Below are 18,564 nucleotides of genomic sequence, written 5' to 3'. Positions count from 1 at the left end.
TCCGTGTCCGTGTCGATGTGTCCTTGAGCAAGAGACTTAACCCCTAATTGCTCCCGATGTGCAGGTTGGCACCTTGCATAGTTGCCTCCGCCATCGGTGTATGAATGTGTGAGTGAATGGGTTAAGAGAGGAACAAATAGCACACACCAAACCAAACCCTCTGCTCCCCTCCCTCACTGCCTGCCTCCAGGACATAAAACAGGGACACCCAACATAAGGAACCGGGGCATAATACTGGACTCAACCCTCTCATTTCACACTCGCATCAAGTCTGTCACCAGATCCGCCTTTTTCCACCTCAGAACCATCTCCCGCCCTTCGCCCCGCACTCTGACACCTCAGCGGAAAAACACTCATTCACGCCTTCATCACTTCCCGCCTGGACTACTGTAATGGAATCCTTCTTGGTGCCTCCAAGAAGGTTCTGGATCGCTTACAGTACGTCCAAAACTCAGCTGCGAGGGTCCTTATGCGCACCAAACCCTGGCAGCACATCACCCCCACCCTGCAAACACTCCACTGGCTCCCCATCAACTACCGAATCCCCTACAAGATCCTCCTCCTCACCTACAAGATCCCTGCACGGGTTGGCCCCTTCCTACCTGACCAACCTACTCCACCCCTACTCTCCAGCACCAGGCCTCCGCCCCTCCTACCTGACCCTACTCCACCCTACACTCCAGCACCAGGCCTCCGCTCCTCCTACCTGACCGACCTACTCCACCCTACACTCCAGCACCAGGCCTCCGCTCCTCCTACCTGACCAACCTACTCCACCCCTACTCTCCAGCACCAGGCCTCCGCTCCTCCTACCTGACCGACCTACTCCACCCTACACTCCAGCACCAGGCCTCCGCTCCTCCTACCTGACCCTACTCCACCCTACACTCCAGCACCAGGCCTCCGCTCCTCCTACCTGACCCTACTCCACCCTACACTCCAGCACCAGGCCTCCGCTCCTCCTACCTGACCGACCTACTCCACCCTACACTCCAGCACCAGGCCTCCGCTCCTCCTACCTGACCCTACTCCACCCTACACTCCAGCACCAGGCCTCCGCCCCTCCTACCTGACCCTACTCCACCCTATACTCCAGCACCAGGCCTCCGCTCCTCCTACCTGACCGACCTACTCCACCCTACACTCCAGCACCAGGCCTCCGCTCCTCCTACCTGACCGACCTACTCCACCCTACACTCCAGCACCAGGCCTCCGCTCCTCCTACCTGACCCTACTCCACCCTACACTCCAGCACCAGGCCTCCGCTCCTCCTGCCTGACCCTACTCCACCCTACACTCCAGCACGAGGCCTCCGCTCCTCCTACCTGACCCTACTCCACCCTACACTCCAGCACCAGGCCTCCGCTCCTCCTACCTGACCGACCTACTCCACCCTACACTCCAGCACCAGGCCTCCGCTCCTCCTACCTGACCGACCTACTCCACCCTACACTCCAGCACCAGGCCTCCGCTCCTCCTACCTGACCCTACTCCACCCTACACTCCAGCACCAGGCCTCCGCTCCTCCTACCTGACCCTACTCCACCCTACACTCCAGCACCAGGCCTCCGCTCCTCCTACCTGACCGACCTACTCCACCCTACACTCCAGCACCAGGCCTCCGCTCCTCCTACCTGACCGACCTACTCCACCCTACACTCCAGCACCAGGCCTCCGCTCCTCCTACCTGACCGACCTACTCCACCCCTACACTCCAGCACCAGGCCTCCGCTCTTCCAACTCCGACCTCCTCACCCTCACCCGCACCAGGCGTTCCACACTGGGAGACTGGGAGCTTTCGCTGTAGCTGCTGCCCCCAGGCTGTGGAACTCCCTCTCCCCCTCCATTCGAGGCTCTGACACCATCAACCTCTTCAAAACACACCTAAAAACCCACCTGTTCACACTTGCCTTCACGCAACACGGCCCCGCTCCCAAGTAGCCCACCCCCTTTCCCCCCTGACTGAAAGATTGTACAATTTAAACATTTTCTCTTTGCGTACAACAAAATGTGCATTAAAGTCAAACTTAACTACAACTACAAGATAACTACAACAAATTGCATTCAGAAAAAAGTGCATTCAGAACAAAGCCAAGGTAGGAACAAGGTAGATACTTTAAAACTGCATAAAGATCTAGGCCAGTAGATAATATATAGAAAATAATATCTCTTTTCAAGTTTTACTGGACAAAATTAGGTTTGAGTTTTGAGCTTCCTAGTTGCCGTAGTTGATGATGTCACACTAGGATATCAACACAGGTTTGGAAGCTGGAGGAGCTCGATGCATGAAGCAATATAAAGAAACGAATAGCCAATAAATGGTTATCGGCTGTTGTCAAGCCTCGTCAATATAACCCCCCCCCCCTTTCCTCACTAATGGAACTGGTGTCGTGGAGTCACTCCGCTGTCTAGGGTACGGCTAACGTTAGCTAGCTTAGCGGCTCGCGTCAATTCAATTGACCCAAGGCAGAGGGCGACAGTGGCTCAGGAGGTAGAGCAGTCGTCTGGCAATCCGGAGGTTCCCGGTTTGATTCCCGCTCCTCCCGGGCAGCGTGTCGATGTGTCCTTGAGCAAGACACTTAACCCCTAATTGCTCCCGATGAGCAGGTTGGCACCTTGCGTGGTCGCCTCCGCCGTCGGTGTGTGAATGTGTGAGTGAATGTGTGAGTGAAAGGGTAAAAATGTGAGTAACAAATTGTAAAGCGCTTTGGATAAAAGCGCTATATATAAAAAAAGCAGCCATTTACCATTTAGAACGACGCGGCTGGCGTGCCCAGGTGCTTCGGGTTGAGGTTGGGTGTAGTAGAGGATTTGTTGCCGTGTCCACAACCAAGCTTCTTAACACCAGCACAGCCGACAAGGGGTCACATGACCCCGAGGCATTTTCAATAAATGTATCCTCGTCACTCGGTCGAGCTCCAGCTCTGTCACTCAATGACTTTTCCTAAAAGTACCCGTTTTATCTGCAGCACGGTTTCTGACATTTCAAAATGACTTCAGGAAAATGTAATTAGAACGTTATTTCAGCTATTTCTGCTGAGCGGCCACCTCCCTCCCTCCTTGACCCTCCCTCCCTTTCACTCTCTCCCACCATTTATCTCTCTCCCTTTCACTCCCCCCTCCCTTTCCCTCTCTCCCTCCCTCTCTCCTTCTCCCTCCCTCTCTATCTTTCCCTCTCCCTCCTTCTCACTTCCTCTCCCTCCCTCCCTCCTTCTCCCTCCCTCCCTCATTGACCCTCCCTCCCTTTCTCCTTCTCCCTCCCTCCCTCCCTCATTGACCCTCCCTCCCTTTCTCCTTCTCCCTCCCTCCCTCCCTCATTGACCCTCTCTCCCTTCTCTCCTCCCCTCCCTCCCTCATTGACCCTCCCTCCCTCCCTTCTCTCCCTCCCTCCATCATTGACCCTCCCTCCCTTCTGTCCCCCCCTCCCTCCCTCATTGACCCTCCCTCCCTTCTCTCCCTCCCTCATTGACCCTCCCTCCCTTCTCTCCCTCTCTCCCACCCTCCCTCATTGACCCTCCCTCCCTTCTCTCCCTCCCTCCCACCATCCCTCATTGACCCTCCCTCCCTTCTCTCCCTCCCTCCCACCCTCCCTCATTGACCCTCCCTCCATTCTCTCCCTCCCATCTCCATTCTAAAGGCTGTCGGGTCATCTGACCCCGTTCCCGGTGGGAATTAAGTGTAATTTTCTCCATGGCTGTGCTGCTAGTGTTAACCAGGTCATTACCTGGGATTTCAGAATGATTGGCACTTGAGAAGATATGTTGATAAATGAAAGGAACTCACATGGTCTCCTCGTCGATGTCGTTCTCCTCCGTGTTGCTGGTGGCGGTGGAGCTTCCTGAGGTGCTGCTGCCGTCCAGCGGGTTCACCTCCTCTTCCTCCGTCAGACAGTCCACCTCCAGCTCCCCGTCAGACAGCTCCTGGTCATCAATATATATATAATATATATATCAATATATACTGTATCAAGGGCGGCTAGGTGGTGCAGTGGGCAAGGCGCTCACCACCAATGCAGGAGACGCTGGGTTCGAGCCCAGCTCTCCGCATTGCTCGTTCGTACTAATATATTTGGCAGTATTAGGGGGGTGGGAAGCTGGTGGGTGGGGATCGGACGTTGTGGACAGCGACTCCTACAGGTCGGTTGGTGCGCCTGCGCAGCAGAATCAGGAAGCGACGGGGGTGGCGTGTCCCTCCAAACGCAGACCCCCGACGCTGAGAGATCACGCTGTGCAGGTGAAAAAGAAGCGACAGCTGCCTCCTCGTGTACCGGAGGGGTACCGGCTTGTGGGAGGCATGGCCTAACAACGTTCGAGACAGGGGAGGGTAGAATTGGACAATACAAAATTGGGATGGGAGAAAAAAGTAGATACAAAAAAAATATATATATATACTGTATCAGACTAATGTCACACAGTCCACCTCCAGCTCCCCGTCAGACAGCTGTTCATTTTCGTTTTATAGCATTTTGAAAAGCCCTCGTTTTCTTGAAAGTTTCAGGAAAATATTAAGATTCCGTGATAAACGGCATTTACTGGAATATTCTGGAATACACAAAAAACGTTGTCATTTTTCTGCCTATTTATGAATCATTTTCAAATAAACGCTAGATTATCGATAGTATATGTGTACTTATGCACGCTAGAGAAGCGAGCTGAAAAATCTATTCTCTCATTTCCTGATCAGCGCGCACACACACACACACACATAGGGCAAACGCTGATATCTCTGTGAAAAGATCCGATTATCCTAAGACTGGTAAAATAGATTCCTTACCTCAGATTAGATGTTCTCCAAAAAGATTATTCCAATTCCTGATCGCCATTCCAAATATCGATCGCGTTTATTGATTCAGCGCTGGGTACTGTAAATATTTATTCCACGCCGTTTTCCGGCTCGGCAATCACTTCGATCTCTTCGGATGGCTTGCCGGAAAAGTAAAAGGAGGAAACTGGATCCCCCCCCACCCACCAGTCTAATCCAATGGGGTGCAGTTACACAGGGAGAGACGATAGGGGCGGTATTTTCCCAATGGAGCTCAGAGAGAGGTTGCTGCACTGGCGTGAGGCTAGATTGATGAAATATGAATTTAAATCGCTAATAAAAAAATAAACGACAAACAAACGCTATATAGCGTTGCTGGCATTCAACGGTCGGCATGAACTAACGACATAAAGCGTCGCTGGCACTCAAAGTGTTAAGAGAGATCCAACATCAACACAAACTCAGTCACCCTCTTTAGATATTCCATTATTATGTAAAACCAAGCGTCTCACAGAGTGGGATTAGCTAGTCGAAATTAACAGGGATTTTGCAGTTTCTTAAACATCTCAGAGATATAAGGTGGTAGACCAGGTATTTAAACATCTCACAGAGATATAAGGTGGTAGACCAGGTATTTAAACATCTCACAGAGATATAAGGTGGTAGATCAGGTATTTAAACATCTCACAGAGATATAAGGTGGTAGACCAGGTATTTAAACATCTCATAGAGATATAAGGTGGTAGACCAGGTATATAAACATCTCATAGAGATATAAGGTGGTAGACCAGGTATATAAACATCTCACAGAGATATAAGGTGGTAGACCAGGTATTTAAACATCTCATAGAGATATAAGGTGGTAGACCAGGTATTTAAACATCTCATAGAGATATAAGGTGGTAGACCAGGTATTTAAACATCTCACAGAGATATAAGGTGGTAGACCAGGTATTTAAACATCTCATAGAGATATAAGGTGGTAGATCAGGTATATAAACATCTCATAGAGATATAAGGTGGTAGACCAGGTGTATAAACATCTCACAGAGATATAAGGTGGTAGATCAGGTATTTAAACATCTCATAGAGATATAAGGTGGTAGATCAGGTATTTAAACATCTCATAGAGATATAAGGTGGTAGACCAGGTGTATAAACATCTCATAGAGATATAAGGTGGTAGACCAGGTATTTAAACATCTCATAGAGATATAAGGTGGTAGACCAGGTGTATAAACATCTCACAGAGATATAAGGTGGTAGACCAGGTATTTAAACATCTCATAGAGATATAAGGTGGTAGACCAGGTATTTAAACATCTCAGAGAGATATAAGGTGGTAGACCAGGTATTTAAACATCTCAGAGAGATATAAGGTGGTAGATCAGGTATTTAAACATCTCATAGAGATATAAGGTGGTAGACCAGGTATTTAAACATCTCAGAGAGATATAAGGTGGTAGACCAGGTATTTAAACATCTCACAGAGATATAAGGTGGTAGACCAGGTATTTAAACATCTCACAGAGATATAAGGTGGTAGACCAGGTATTTAAACATCTCATAGAGATATAAGGTGGTAGATCAGGTATATAAACATCTCATAGAGATATAAGGTGGTAGACCAGGTGTATAAACATCTCACAGAGATATAAGGTGGTAGATCAGGTATTTAAACATCTCAGAGAGATATAAGGTGGTAGACCAGGTATTTAAACATCTCATAGAGATATAAGGTGGTAGACCAGGTATTTAAACATCTCAGAGAGATATAAGGTGGTAGACCAGGTATTTAAACATCTCAGAGAGATATAAGGTGGTAGACCAGGTATTTAAACATCTCAGAGAGATATAAGGTGGTAGACCAGGTATTTAAACATCTCAGAGAGATATAAGGTGGTAGACCAGGTATTTAAACATCTCATAGAGATATAAGGTGGTAGACCAGGTATTTAAACATCTCACAGAGATATAAGGTGGTAGACCAGGTATATAAACATCTCAGAGATATAAGGTGGTAGACCAGGTATTTAAACATCTCACAGAGATATAAGGTGGTAGACCAGGTATTTAAACATCTCACAGAGATATAAGGTGGTAGACCAGGTATTTAAACATCTCATAGAGATATAAGGTGGTAGACCAGGTATATAAACATCTCACAGAGATATAAGGTGGTAGACCAGGTATTTAAACATCTCACAGAGATATAAGGTGGTAGACCAGGTATTTAAACATCTCAGAGAGATATAAGGTGGTAGACCAGGTGTATAAACATCTCAGAGATATAAGGTGGTAGACCAGGTGTATAAACATCTCACAGAGATATAAGGTGGTAGACCAGGTATTTAAACATCTCAGAGATATAAGGTGGTAGATCAGGTATTTAAACATCTCAGAGATATAAGGTGGTAGACCAGGTATTTAAACATCTCAGAGAGATATAAGGTGGTAGACCAGGTATTTAAACATCTCACAGAGATATAAGGTGGTAGACCAGGTATTTAAACATCTCATAGAGATATAAGGTGGTAGACCAGGTATTTAAACATCTCAGAGAGATATAAGGTGGTAGACCAGGTATTTAAACATCTCACAGAGATATAAGGTGGTAGACCAGGTATTTAAACATCTCACAGAGATATAAGGTGGTAGACCAGGTATTTAAACATCTCACAGAGATATAAGGTGGTAGACCAGGTATTTAAACATCTCACAGAGATATAAGGTGGTAGACCAGGTATTTAAACATCTCAGAGAGATATAAGGTGGTCGACCAGGTATTTAAACATCTCATAGAGATATAAGGTGGTAGACCAGGTATTTAAACATCTCAGAGAGATATAAGGTGGTAGACCAGGTATTTAAACATCTCATAGAGATATAAGGTGGTAGACCAGGTATTTAAACATCTCATAGAGATATAAGGTGGTAGACCAGGTATTTAAACATCTCATAGAGATATAAGGTGGTAGATCAGGTATTTAAACATCTCATAGAGATATAAGATGGTAGACCAGGTATTTAAACATCTCATAGAGATATAAGGTGGTAGATCAGGTATTTAAACATCTCACAGAGATATAAGGTGGTAGACCAGGTATTTAAACATCTCATAGAGATATAAGGTGGTAGACCAGGTATTTAAACATCTCATAGAGATATAAGGTGGTAGACCAGGTGTATAAACATCTCAGAGAGATATAAGGTGGTAGACCAGGTGTATAAACATCTCAGAGAGATATAAGGTGGTAGACCAGGTATTTAAACATCTCATAGAGATATAAGGTGGTAGACCAGGTATTTAAACATCTCAGAGAGATATAAGGTGGTAGACCAGGTATTTAAACATCTCATAGAGATATAAGGTGGTAGACCAGGTATTTAAACATCTCACAGAGATATAAGGTGGTAGATCAGGTATTTAAACATCTCACAGAGATATAAGGTGGTAGACCAGGTATTTAAACATCTCACAGAGATATAAGGTGGTAGACCAGGTATTTAAACATCTCAGAGAGATATAAGGTGGTAGATCAGGTATTTAAACATCTCATAGAGATATAAGGTGGTAGACCAGGTATTTAAACATCTCAGAGAGATATAAGGTGGTAGATCAGGTATTTAAACATCTCATAGAGATATAAGGTGGTAGACCAGGTATTTAAACATCTCAGAGAGATATAAGGTGGTAGACCAGGTATATAAACATCTCACAGAGATATAAGGTGGTAGACCAGGTATTTAAACATCTCATAGAGATATAAGGTGGTAGACCAGGTATTTAAACATCTCACAGAGATATAAGGTGGTAGACCAGGTATTTAAACATCTCAGAGAGATATAAGGTGGTAGACCAGGTATTTAAACATCTCATAGAGATATAAGGTGGCAGATCAGGTATTTAAACATCTCAGAGAGATATAAGGTGGTAGATCAGGTATTTAAACATCTCATAGAGATATAAGGTGGTAGACCAGGTATTTAAACATCTCAGAGAGATATAAGGTGGTAGACCAGGTATATAAACATCTCAGAGATATAAGGTGGTAGACCAGGTATTTAAACATCTCATAGAGATATAAGGTGGTAGACCAGGTATTTAAACATCTCAGAGAGATATAAGGTGGTAGACCAGGTATTTAAACATCTCAGAGAGATATAAGGTGGTAGACCAGGTATTTAAACATCTCATAGAGATATAAGGTGGTAGACCAGGTATTTAAACATCTCAGAGAGATATAAGGTGGTAGATCAGGTATTTAAACATCTCATAGAGATATAAGGTGGTAGACCAGGTATTTAAACATCTCACAGAGATATAAGGTGGTAGACCAGGTATTTAAACATCTCATAGAGATATAAGGTGGTAGACCAGGTATTTAAACATCTCAGAGAGATATAAGGTGGTAGACCAGGTATTTAAACATCTCACAGAGATATAAGGTGGTAGACCAGGTATTTAAACATCTCATAGAGATATAAGGTGGTAGACCAGGTATTTAAACATCTCATAGAGATATAAGGTGGTAGACCAGGTATTTAAACATCTCATAGAGATATAAGGTGGTAGACCAGGTATTTAAACATCTCACAGAGATATAAGGTGGTAGACCAGGTATTTAAACATCTCAGAGAGATATAAGGTGGTAGACCAGGTATTTAAACATCTCATAGAGATATAAGGTGGTAGATCAGGTATTTAAACATCTCAGAGAGATATAAGGTGGTAGATCAGGTATTTAAACATCTCATAGAGATATAAGGTGGTAGACCAGGTATTTAAACATCTCATAGAGATATAAGGTGGTAGACCAGGTGTATAAACATCTCACAGAGATATAAGGTGGTAGATCAGGTATTTAAACATCTCAGAGAGATATAAGGTGGTAGATCAGGTATTTAAACATCTCATAGAGATATAAGGTGGTAGATCAGGTATTTAAACATCTCAGAGAGATATAAGGTGGTAGACCAGGTGTATAAACATCTCACAGAGATATAAGGTGGTAGACCAGGTATTTAAACATCTCATAGAGATATAAGGTGGTAGACCAGGTGTATAAACATCTCACAGAGATATAAGGTGGTAGATCAGGTATTTAAACATCTCAGAGAGATATAAGGTGGTAGACCAGGTATTTAAACATCTCAGAGAGATATAAGGTGGTAGATCAGGTATTTAAACATCTCATAGAGATATAAGGTGGTAGACCAGGTATTTAAACATCTCACAGAGATATAAGGTGGTAGACCAGGTATTTAAACATCTCACAGAGATATAAGGTGGTAGACCAGGTATTTAAACATCTCAGAGAGATATAAGGTGGTAGATCAGGTATTTAAACATCTCATAGAGATATAAGGTGGTAGACCAGGTATTTAAACATCTCAGAGAGATATAAGGTGGTAGATCAGGTATTTAAACATCTCATAGAGATATAAGGTGGTAGACCAGGTATTTAAACATCTCAGAGAGATATAAGGTGGTAGACCAGGTATATAAACATCTCACAGAGATATAAGGTGGTAGACCAGGTATTTAAACATCTCATAGAGATATAAGGTGGTAGACCAGGTATTTAAACATCTCACAGAGATATAAGGTGGTAGACCAGGTATTTAAACATCTCAGAGAGATATAAGGTGGTAGACCAGGTATTTAAACATCTCATAGAGATATAAGGTGGCAGATCAGGTATTTAAACATCTCAGAGAGATATAAGGTGGTAGATCAGGTATTTAAACATCTCATAGAGATATAAGGTGGTAGACCAGGTATTTAAACATCTCAGAGAGATATAAGGTGGTAGACCAGGTATATAAACATCTCATAGAGATATAAGGTGGTAGACCAGGTATTTAAACATCTCATAGAGATATAAGGTGGTAGACCAGGTATTTAAACATCTCAGAGAGATATAAGGTGGTAGACCAGGTATTTAAACATCTCAGAGAGATATAAGGTGGTAGACCAGGTATTTAAACATCTCATAGAGATATAAGGTGGTAGACCAGGTATTTAAACATCTCAGAGAGATATAAGGTGGTAGATCAGGTATTTAAACATCTCATAGAGATATAAGGTGGTAGACCAGGTATTTAAACATCTCACAGAGATATAAGGTGGTAGACCAGGTATTTAAACATCTCATAGAGATATAAGGTGGTAGACCAGGTATTTAAACATCTCAGAGAGATATAAGGTGGTAGACCAGGTATTTAAACATCTCACAGAGATATAAGGTGGTAGACCAGGTATTTAAACATCTCATAGAGATATAAGGTGGTAGACCAGGTATTTAAACATCTCATAGAGATATAAGGTGGTAGACCAGGTATTTAAACATCTCATAGAGATATAAGGTGGTAGACCAGGTATTTAAACATCTCACAGAGATATAAGGTGGTAGACCAGGTATTTAAACATCTCAGAGAGATATAAGGTGGTAGACCAGGTATTTAAACATCTCATAGAGATATAAGGTGGTAGATCAGGTATTTAAACATCTCAGAGAGATATAAGGTGGTAGATCAGGTATTTAAACATCTCATAGAGATATAAGGTGGTAGACCAGGTATTTAAACATCTCATAGAGATATAAGGTGGTAGACCAGGTGTATAAACATCTCACAGAGATATAAGGTGGTAGATCAGGTATTTAAACATCTCAGAGAGATATAAGGTGGTAGATCAGGTATTTAAACATCTCATAGAGATATAAGGTGGTAGATCAGGTATTTAAACATCTCAGAGAGATATAAGGTGGTAGACCAGGTGTATAAACATCTCACAGAGATATAAGGTGGTAGACCAGGTATTTAAACATCTCATAGAGATATAAGGTGGTAGACCAGGTGTATAAACATCTCACAGAGATATAAGGTGGTAGATCAGGTATTTAAACATCTCAGAGAGATATAAGGTGGTAGACCAGGTATTTAAACATCTCAGAGAGATATAAGGTGGTAGATCAGGTATTTAAACATCTCATAGAGATATAAGGTGGTAGACCAGGTATTTAAACATCTCACAGAGATATAAGGTGGTAGACCAGGTATTTAAACATCTCAGAGAGATATAAGGTGGTAGACCAGGTATTTAAACATCTCAGAGAGATATAAGGTGGTAGACCAGGTATTTAAACATCTCACAGAGATATAAGGTGGTAGACCAGGTATATAAACATCTCATAGAGATATAAGGTGGTAGACCAGGTATTTAAACATCTCATAGAGATATAAGGTGGTAGACCAGGTATTTAAACATCTCAGAGAGATATAAGGTGGTAGACCAGGTATTTAAACATCTCACAGAGATATAAGGTGGTAGACCAGGTATTTAAACATCTCATAGAGATATAAGGTGGTAGACCAGGTATTCCAATTCCTGATCGCCATTCCAAATATCGATCGCATTTATTGATTCAACGCTGGGTACTGTAAATATTTATTCCACGCCGTTTTCCGGCTCGGCAATCACTTCGATCTCTTCGGATGGCTTGCCGGAAAAGTAAAATGAGGAAACTGGATCCCCCCCCCACCCACCAGTGAGATATAAGGTGGTAGACCAGGTATTTAAACATCTCATAGAGATATAAGGTGGTAGACCAGGTATTTAAACATCTCAGAGAGATATAAGGTGGTAGACCAGGTATATAAACATCTCACAGAGATATAAGGTGGTAGACCAGGTATTTAAACATCTCATAGAGATATAAGGTGGTAGACCAGGTATTTAAACATCTCACAGAGATATAAGGTGGTAGACCAGGTATTTAAACATCTCAGAGAGATATAAGGTGGTAGACCAGGTATTTAAACATCTCATAGAGATATAAGGTGGCAGATCAGGTATTTAAACATCTCAGAGAGATATAAGGTGGTAGATCAGGTATTTAAACATCTCATAGAGATATAAGGTGGTAGACCAGGTATTTAAACATCTCAGAGAGATATAAGGTGGTAGACCAGGTATATAAACATCTCATAGAGATATAAGGTGGTAGACCAGGTATTTAAACATCTCATAGAGATATAAGGTGGTAGACCAGGTATTTAAACATCTCAGAGAGATATAAGGTGGTAGACCAGGTATTTAAACATCTCAGAGAGATATAAGGTGGTAGACCAGGTATTTAAACATCTCATAGAGATATAAGGTGGTAGACCAGGTATTTAAACATCTCAGAGAGATATAAGGTGGTAGATCAGGTATTTAAACATCTCATAGAGATATAAGGTGGTAGACCAGGTATTTAAACATCTCACAGAGATATAAGGTGGTAGACCAGGTATTTAAACATCTCATAGAGATATAAGGTGGTAGACCAGGTATTTAAACATCTCAGAGAGATATAAGGTGGTAGACCAGGTATTTAAACATCTCACAGAGATATAAGGTGGTAGACCAGGTATTTAAACATCTCATAGAGATATAAGGTGGTAGACCAGGTATTTAAACATCTCATAGAGATATAAGGTGGTAGACCAGGTATTTAAACATCTCATAGAGATATAAGGTGGTAGACCAGGTATTTAAACATCTCACAGAGATATAAGGTGGTAGACCAGGTATTTAAACATCTCAGAGAGATATAAGGTGGTAGACCAGGTATTTAAACATCTCATAGAGATATAAGGTGGTAGATCAGGTATTTAAACATCTCAGAGAGATATAAGGTGGTAGATCAGGTATTTAAACATCTCATAGAGATATAAGGTGGTAGACCAGGTATTTAAACATCTCATAGAGATATAAGGTGGTAGACCAGGTATTTAAACATCTCAGAGAGATATAAGGTGGTAGACCAGGTATTTAAACATCTCAGAGAGATGTAAGGTGGTAGATCAGGTATTTAAACATCTCATAGAGATATAAGGTGGTAGACCAGGTATTTAAACATCTCAGAGAGATATAAGGTGGTAGACCAGGTATTTAAACATCTCACAGAGATATAAGGTGGTAGACCAGGTATTTAAACATCTCACAGAGATATAAGGTGGTAGACCAGGTATTTAAACATCTCATAGAGATATAAGGTGGTAGATCAGGTATATAAACATCTCATAGAGATATAAGGTGGTAGACCAGGTGTATAAACATCTCACAGAGATATAAGGTGGTAGATCAGGTATTTAAACATCTCAGAGAGATATAAGGTGGTAGACCAGGTATTTAAACATCTCATAGAGATATAAGGTGGTAGACCAGGTATTTAAACATCTCAGAGAGATATAAGGTGGTAGACCAGGTATTTAAACATCTCAGAGAGATATAAGGTGGTAGACCAGGTATTTAAACATCTCAGAGAGATATAAGGTGGTAGACCAGGTATTTAAACATCTCATAGAGATATAAGGTGGTAGACCAGGTATTTAAACATCTCACAGAGATATAAGGTGGTAGACCAGGTATATAAACATCTCAGAGATATAAGGTGGTAGACCAGGTATTTAAACATCTCAGAGATATAAGGAGGTAGACCAGGTATTTAAACATCTCACAGAGATATAAGGTGGTAGACCAGGTATTTAAACATCTCATAGAGATATAAGGTGGTAGACCAGGTATTCCAATTCCTGATCGCCATTCCAAATATCGATCGCATTTATTGATTCAACGCTGGGTACTGTAAATATTTATTCCACGCCGTTTTCCGGCTCGGCAATCACTTCGATCTCTTCGGATGGCTTGCCGGAAAAGTAAAATGAGGAAACTGGATCCCCCCCCCCACCCACCAGTGAGATATAAGGTGGTAGACCAGGTATTTAAACATCTCATAGAGATATAAGGTGGTAGACCAGGTATTTAAACATCTCAGAGAGATATAAGGTGGTAGACCAGGTATATAAACATCTCACAGAGATATAAGGTGGTAGACCAGGTATTTAAACATCTCATAGAGATATAAGGTGGTAGACCAGGTATTTAAACATCTCACAGAGATATAAGGTGGTAGACCAGGTATTTAAACATCTCAGAGAGATATAAGGTGGTAGACCAGGTATTTAAACATCTCATAGAGATATAAGGTGGCAGATCAGGTATTTAAACATCTCAGAGAGATATAAGGTGGTAGATCAGGTATTTAAACATCTCATAGAGATATAAGGTGGTAGACCAGGTATTTAAACATCTCAGAGAGATATAAGGTGGTAGACCAGGTATATAAACATCTCATAGAGATATAAGGTGGTAGACCAGGTATTTAAACATCTCATAGAGATATAAGGTGGTAGACCAGGTATTTAAACATCTCAGAGAGATATAAGGTGGTAGACCAGGTATTTAAACATCTCAGAGAGATATAAGGTGGTAGACCAGGTATTTAAACATCTCATAGAGATATAAGGTGGTAGACCAGGTATTTAAACATCTCAGAGAGATATAAGGTGGTAGATCAGGTATTTAAACATCTCATAGAGATATAAGGTGGTAGACCAGGTATTTAAACATCTCACAGAGATATAAGGTGGTAGACCAGGTATTTAAACATCTCATAGAGATATAAGGTGGTAGACCAGGTATTTAAACATCTCAGAGAGATATAAGGTGGTAGACCAGGTATTTAAACATCTCACAGAGATATAAGGTGGTAGACCAGGTATTTAAACATCTCATAGAGATATAAGGTGGTAGACCAGGTATTTAAACATCTCATAGAGATATAAGGTGGTAGACCAGGTATTTAAACATCTCATAGAGATATAAGGTGGTAGACCAGGTATTTAAACATCTCACAGAGATATAAGGTGGTAGACCAGGTATTTAAACATCTCAGAGAGATATAAGGTGGTAGACCAGGTATTTAAACATCTCATAGAGATATAAGGTGGTAGATCAGGTATTTAAACATCTCAGAGAGATATAAGGTGGTAGATCAGGTATTTAAACATCTCATAGAGATATAAGGTGGTAGACCAGGTATTTAAACATCTCATAGAGATATAAGGTGGTAGACCAGGTGTATAAACATCTCACAGAGATATAAGGTGGTAGATCAGGTATTTAAACATCTCATAGAGATATAAGGTGGTAGATCAGGTATTTAAACATCTCATAGAGATATAAGGTGGTAGACCAGGTGTATAAACATCTCATAGAGATATAAGGTGGTAGACCAGGTATTTAAACATCTCATAGAGATATAAGGTGGTAGACCAGGTGTATAAACATCTCACAGAGATATAAGGTGGTAGACCAGGTATTTAAACATCTCATAGAGATATAAGGTGGTAGACCAGGTATTTAAACATCTCAGAGAGATATAAGGTGGTAGACCAGGTATTTAAACATCTCAGAGAGATATAAGGTGGTAGATCAGGTATTTAAACATCTCATAGAGATATAAGGTGGTAGACCAGGTATTTAAACATCTCAGAGAGATATAAGGTGGTAGACCAGGTATTTAAACATCTCACAGAGATATAAGGTGGTAGACCAGGTATTTAAACATCTCACAGAGATATAAGGTGGTAGACCAGGTATTTAAACATCTCATAGAGATATAAGGTGGTAGATCAGGTATATAAACATCTCATAGAGCTATAAGGTGGTAGACCAGGTGTATAAACATCTCACAGAGATATAAGGTGGTAGATCAGGTATTTAAACATCTCAGAGAGATATAAGGTGGTAGACCAGGTATTTAAACATCTCATAGAGATATAAGGTGGTAGACCAGGTATTTAAACATCTCAGAGAGATATAAGGTGGTAGACCAGGTATTTAAACATCTCAGAGAGATATAAGGTGGTAGACCAGGTATTTAAACATCTCAGAGAGATATAAGGTGGTAGACCAGGTATTTAAACATCTCAGAGAGATATAAGGTGGTAGACCAGGTATTTAAACATCTCATAGAGATATAAGGTGGTAGACCAGGTATTTAAACATCTCACAGAGATATAAGGTGGTAGACCAGGTATATAAACATCTCAGAGATATAAGGTGGTAGACCAGGTATTTAAACATCTCACAGAGATATAAGGTGGTAGACCAGGTATTTAAACATCTCACAGAGATATAAGGTGGTAGACCAGGTATTTAAACATCTCATAGAGATATAAGGTGGTAGACCAGGTATATAAACATCTCACAGAGATATAAGGTGGTAGACCAGGTATTTAAACATCTCACAGAGATATAAGGTGGTAGACCAGGTATTTAAACATCTCAGAGAGATATAAGGTGGTAGACCAGGTGTATAAACATCTCAGAGATATAAGGTGGTAGACCAGGTGTATAAACATCTCACAGAGATATAAGGTGGTAGACCAGGTATTTAAACATCTCAGAGATATAAGGTGGTAGATCAGGTATTTAAACATCTCAGAGATATAAGGTGGTAGACCAGGTATTTAAACATCTCAGAGAGATATAAGGTGGTAGACCAGGTATTTAAACATCTCAGAGATATAAGGTGGTAGACCAGGTATTTAAACATCTCATAGAGATATAAGGTGGTAGACCAGGTATTTAAACATCTCAGAGAGATATAAGGTGGTAGACCAGGTATTTAAACATCTCACAGAGATATAAGGTGGTAGACCAGGTATTTAAACATCTCACAGAGATATAAGGTGGTAGACCAGGTATTTAAACATCTCACAGAGATATAAGGTGGTAGACCAGGTATTTAAACATCTCACAGAGATATAAGGTGGTAGACCAGGTATTTAAACATCTCAGAGAGATATAAGGTGGTCGACCAGGTATTTAAACATCTCATAGAGATATAAGGTGGTAGACCAGGTATTTAAACATCTCAGAGAGATATAAGGTGGTAGACCAGGTATTTAAACATCTCATAGAGATATAAGGTGGTAGACCAGGTATTTAAACATCTCATAGAGATATAAGGTGGTAGACCAGGTATTTAAACATCTCATAGAGATATAAGGTGGTAGATCAGGTATTTAAACATCTCATAGAGATATAAGGTGGTAGACCAGGTATTTAAACATCTCATAGAGATATAAGGTGGTAGATCAGGTATTTAAACATCTCACAGAGATATAAGGTGGTAGACCAGGTATTTAAACATCTCATAGAGATATAAGGTGGTAGACCAGGTATTTAAACATCTCATAGAGATATAAGGTGGTAGACCAGGTGTATAAACATCTCAGAGAGATATAAGGTGGTAGACCAGGTGTATAAACATCTCAGAGAGATATAAGGTGGTAGACCAGGTATTTAAACATCTCATAGAGATATAAGGTGGTAGACCAGGTATTTAGACATCTCAGAGAGATATAAGGTGGTAGACCAGGTATTTAAACATCTCATAGAGATATAAGGTGGTAGACCAGGTATTTAAACATCTCACAGAGATATAAGGTGGTAGATCAGGTATTTAAACATCTCACAGAGATATAAGGTGGTAGACCAGGTATTTAAACATCTCACAGAGATATAAGGTGGTAGACCAGGTATTTAAACATCTCAGAGAGATATAAGGTGGTAGATCAGGTATTTAAACATCTCATAGAGATATAAGGTGGTAGACCAGGTATTTAAACATCTCAGAGAGATATAAGGTGGTAGATCAGGTATTTAAACATCTCATAGAGATATAAGGTGGTAGACCAGGTATTTAAACATCTCAGAGAGATATAAGGTGGTAGACCAGGTATATAAACATCTCACAGAGATATAAGGTGGTAGACCAGGTATTTAAACATCTCATAGAGATATAAGGTGGTAGACCAGGTATTTAAACATCTCACAGAGATATAAGGTGGTAGACCAGGTATTTAAACATCTCAGAGAGATATAAGGTGGTAGACCAGGTA

General features: G+C 41.3%; 1 protein-coding gene across 2 annotated transcripts in view; it reads right to left on the bottom strand.

The window, feature by feature from the left end:
* The window catches only part of trim37 (tripartite motif containing 37), a 146,747-nt gene that overhangs the window by 63,324 nt on the left and 64,859 nt on the right, over positions 1 to 18,564 (bottom strand). For both annotated transcript variants that reach the window (XM_084338360.1, XM_084338361.1), the window contains one exon: positions 3,784 to 3,920. In XM_084338360.1, the coding sequence (XP_084194486.1) occupies positions 3,784 to 3,920 (137 nt within the window). The remainder of the gene's footprint in view (positions 1 to 3,783; positions 3,921 to 18,564) is intronic.

This window comes from Notolepis coatsorum, assembly GCF_963971535.1.
Source record: "Notolepis coatsorum genome assembly, contig: SUPER_8_unloc_1, whole genome shotgun sequence".
Taxonomy (NCBI): Eukaryota; Metazoa; Chordata; class Actinopteri; order Aulopiformes; family Paralepididae; genus Notolepis; species Notolepis coatsorum.
This window is presented reverse-complemented; position numbering and strand designations above follow the sequence as displayed.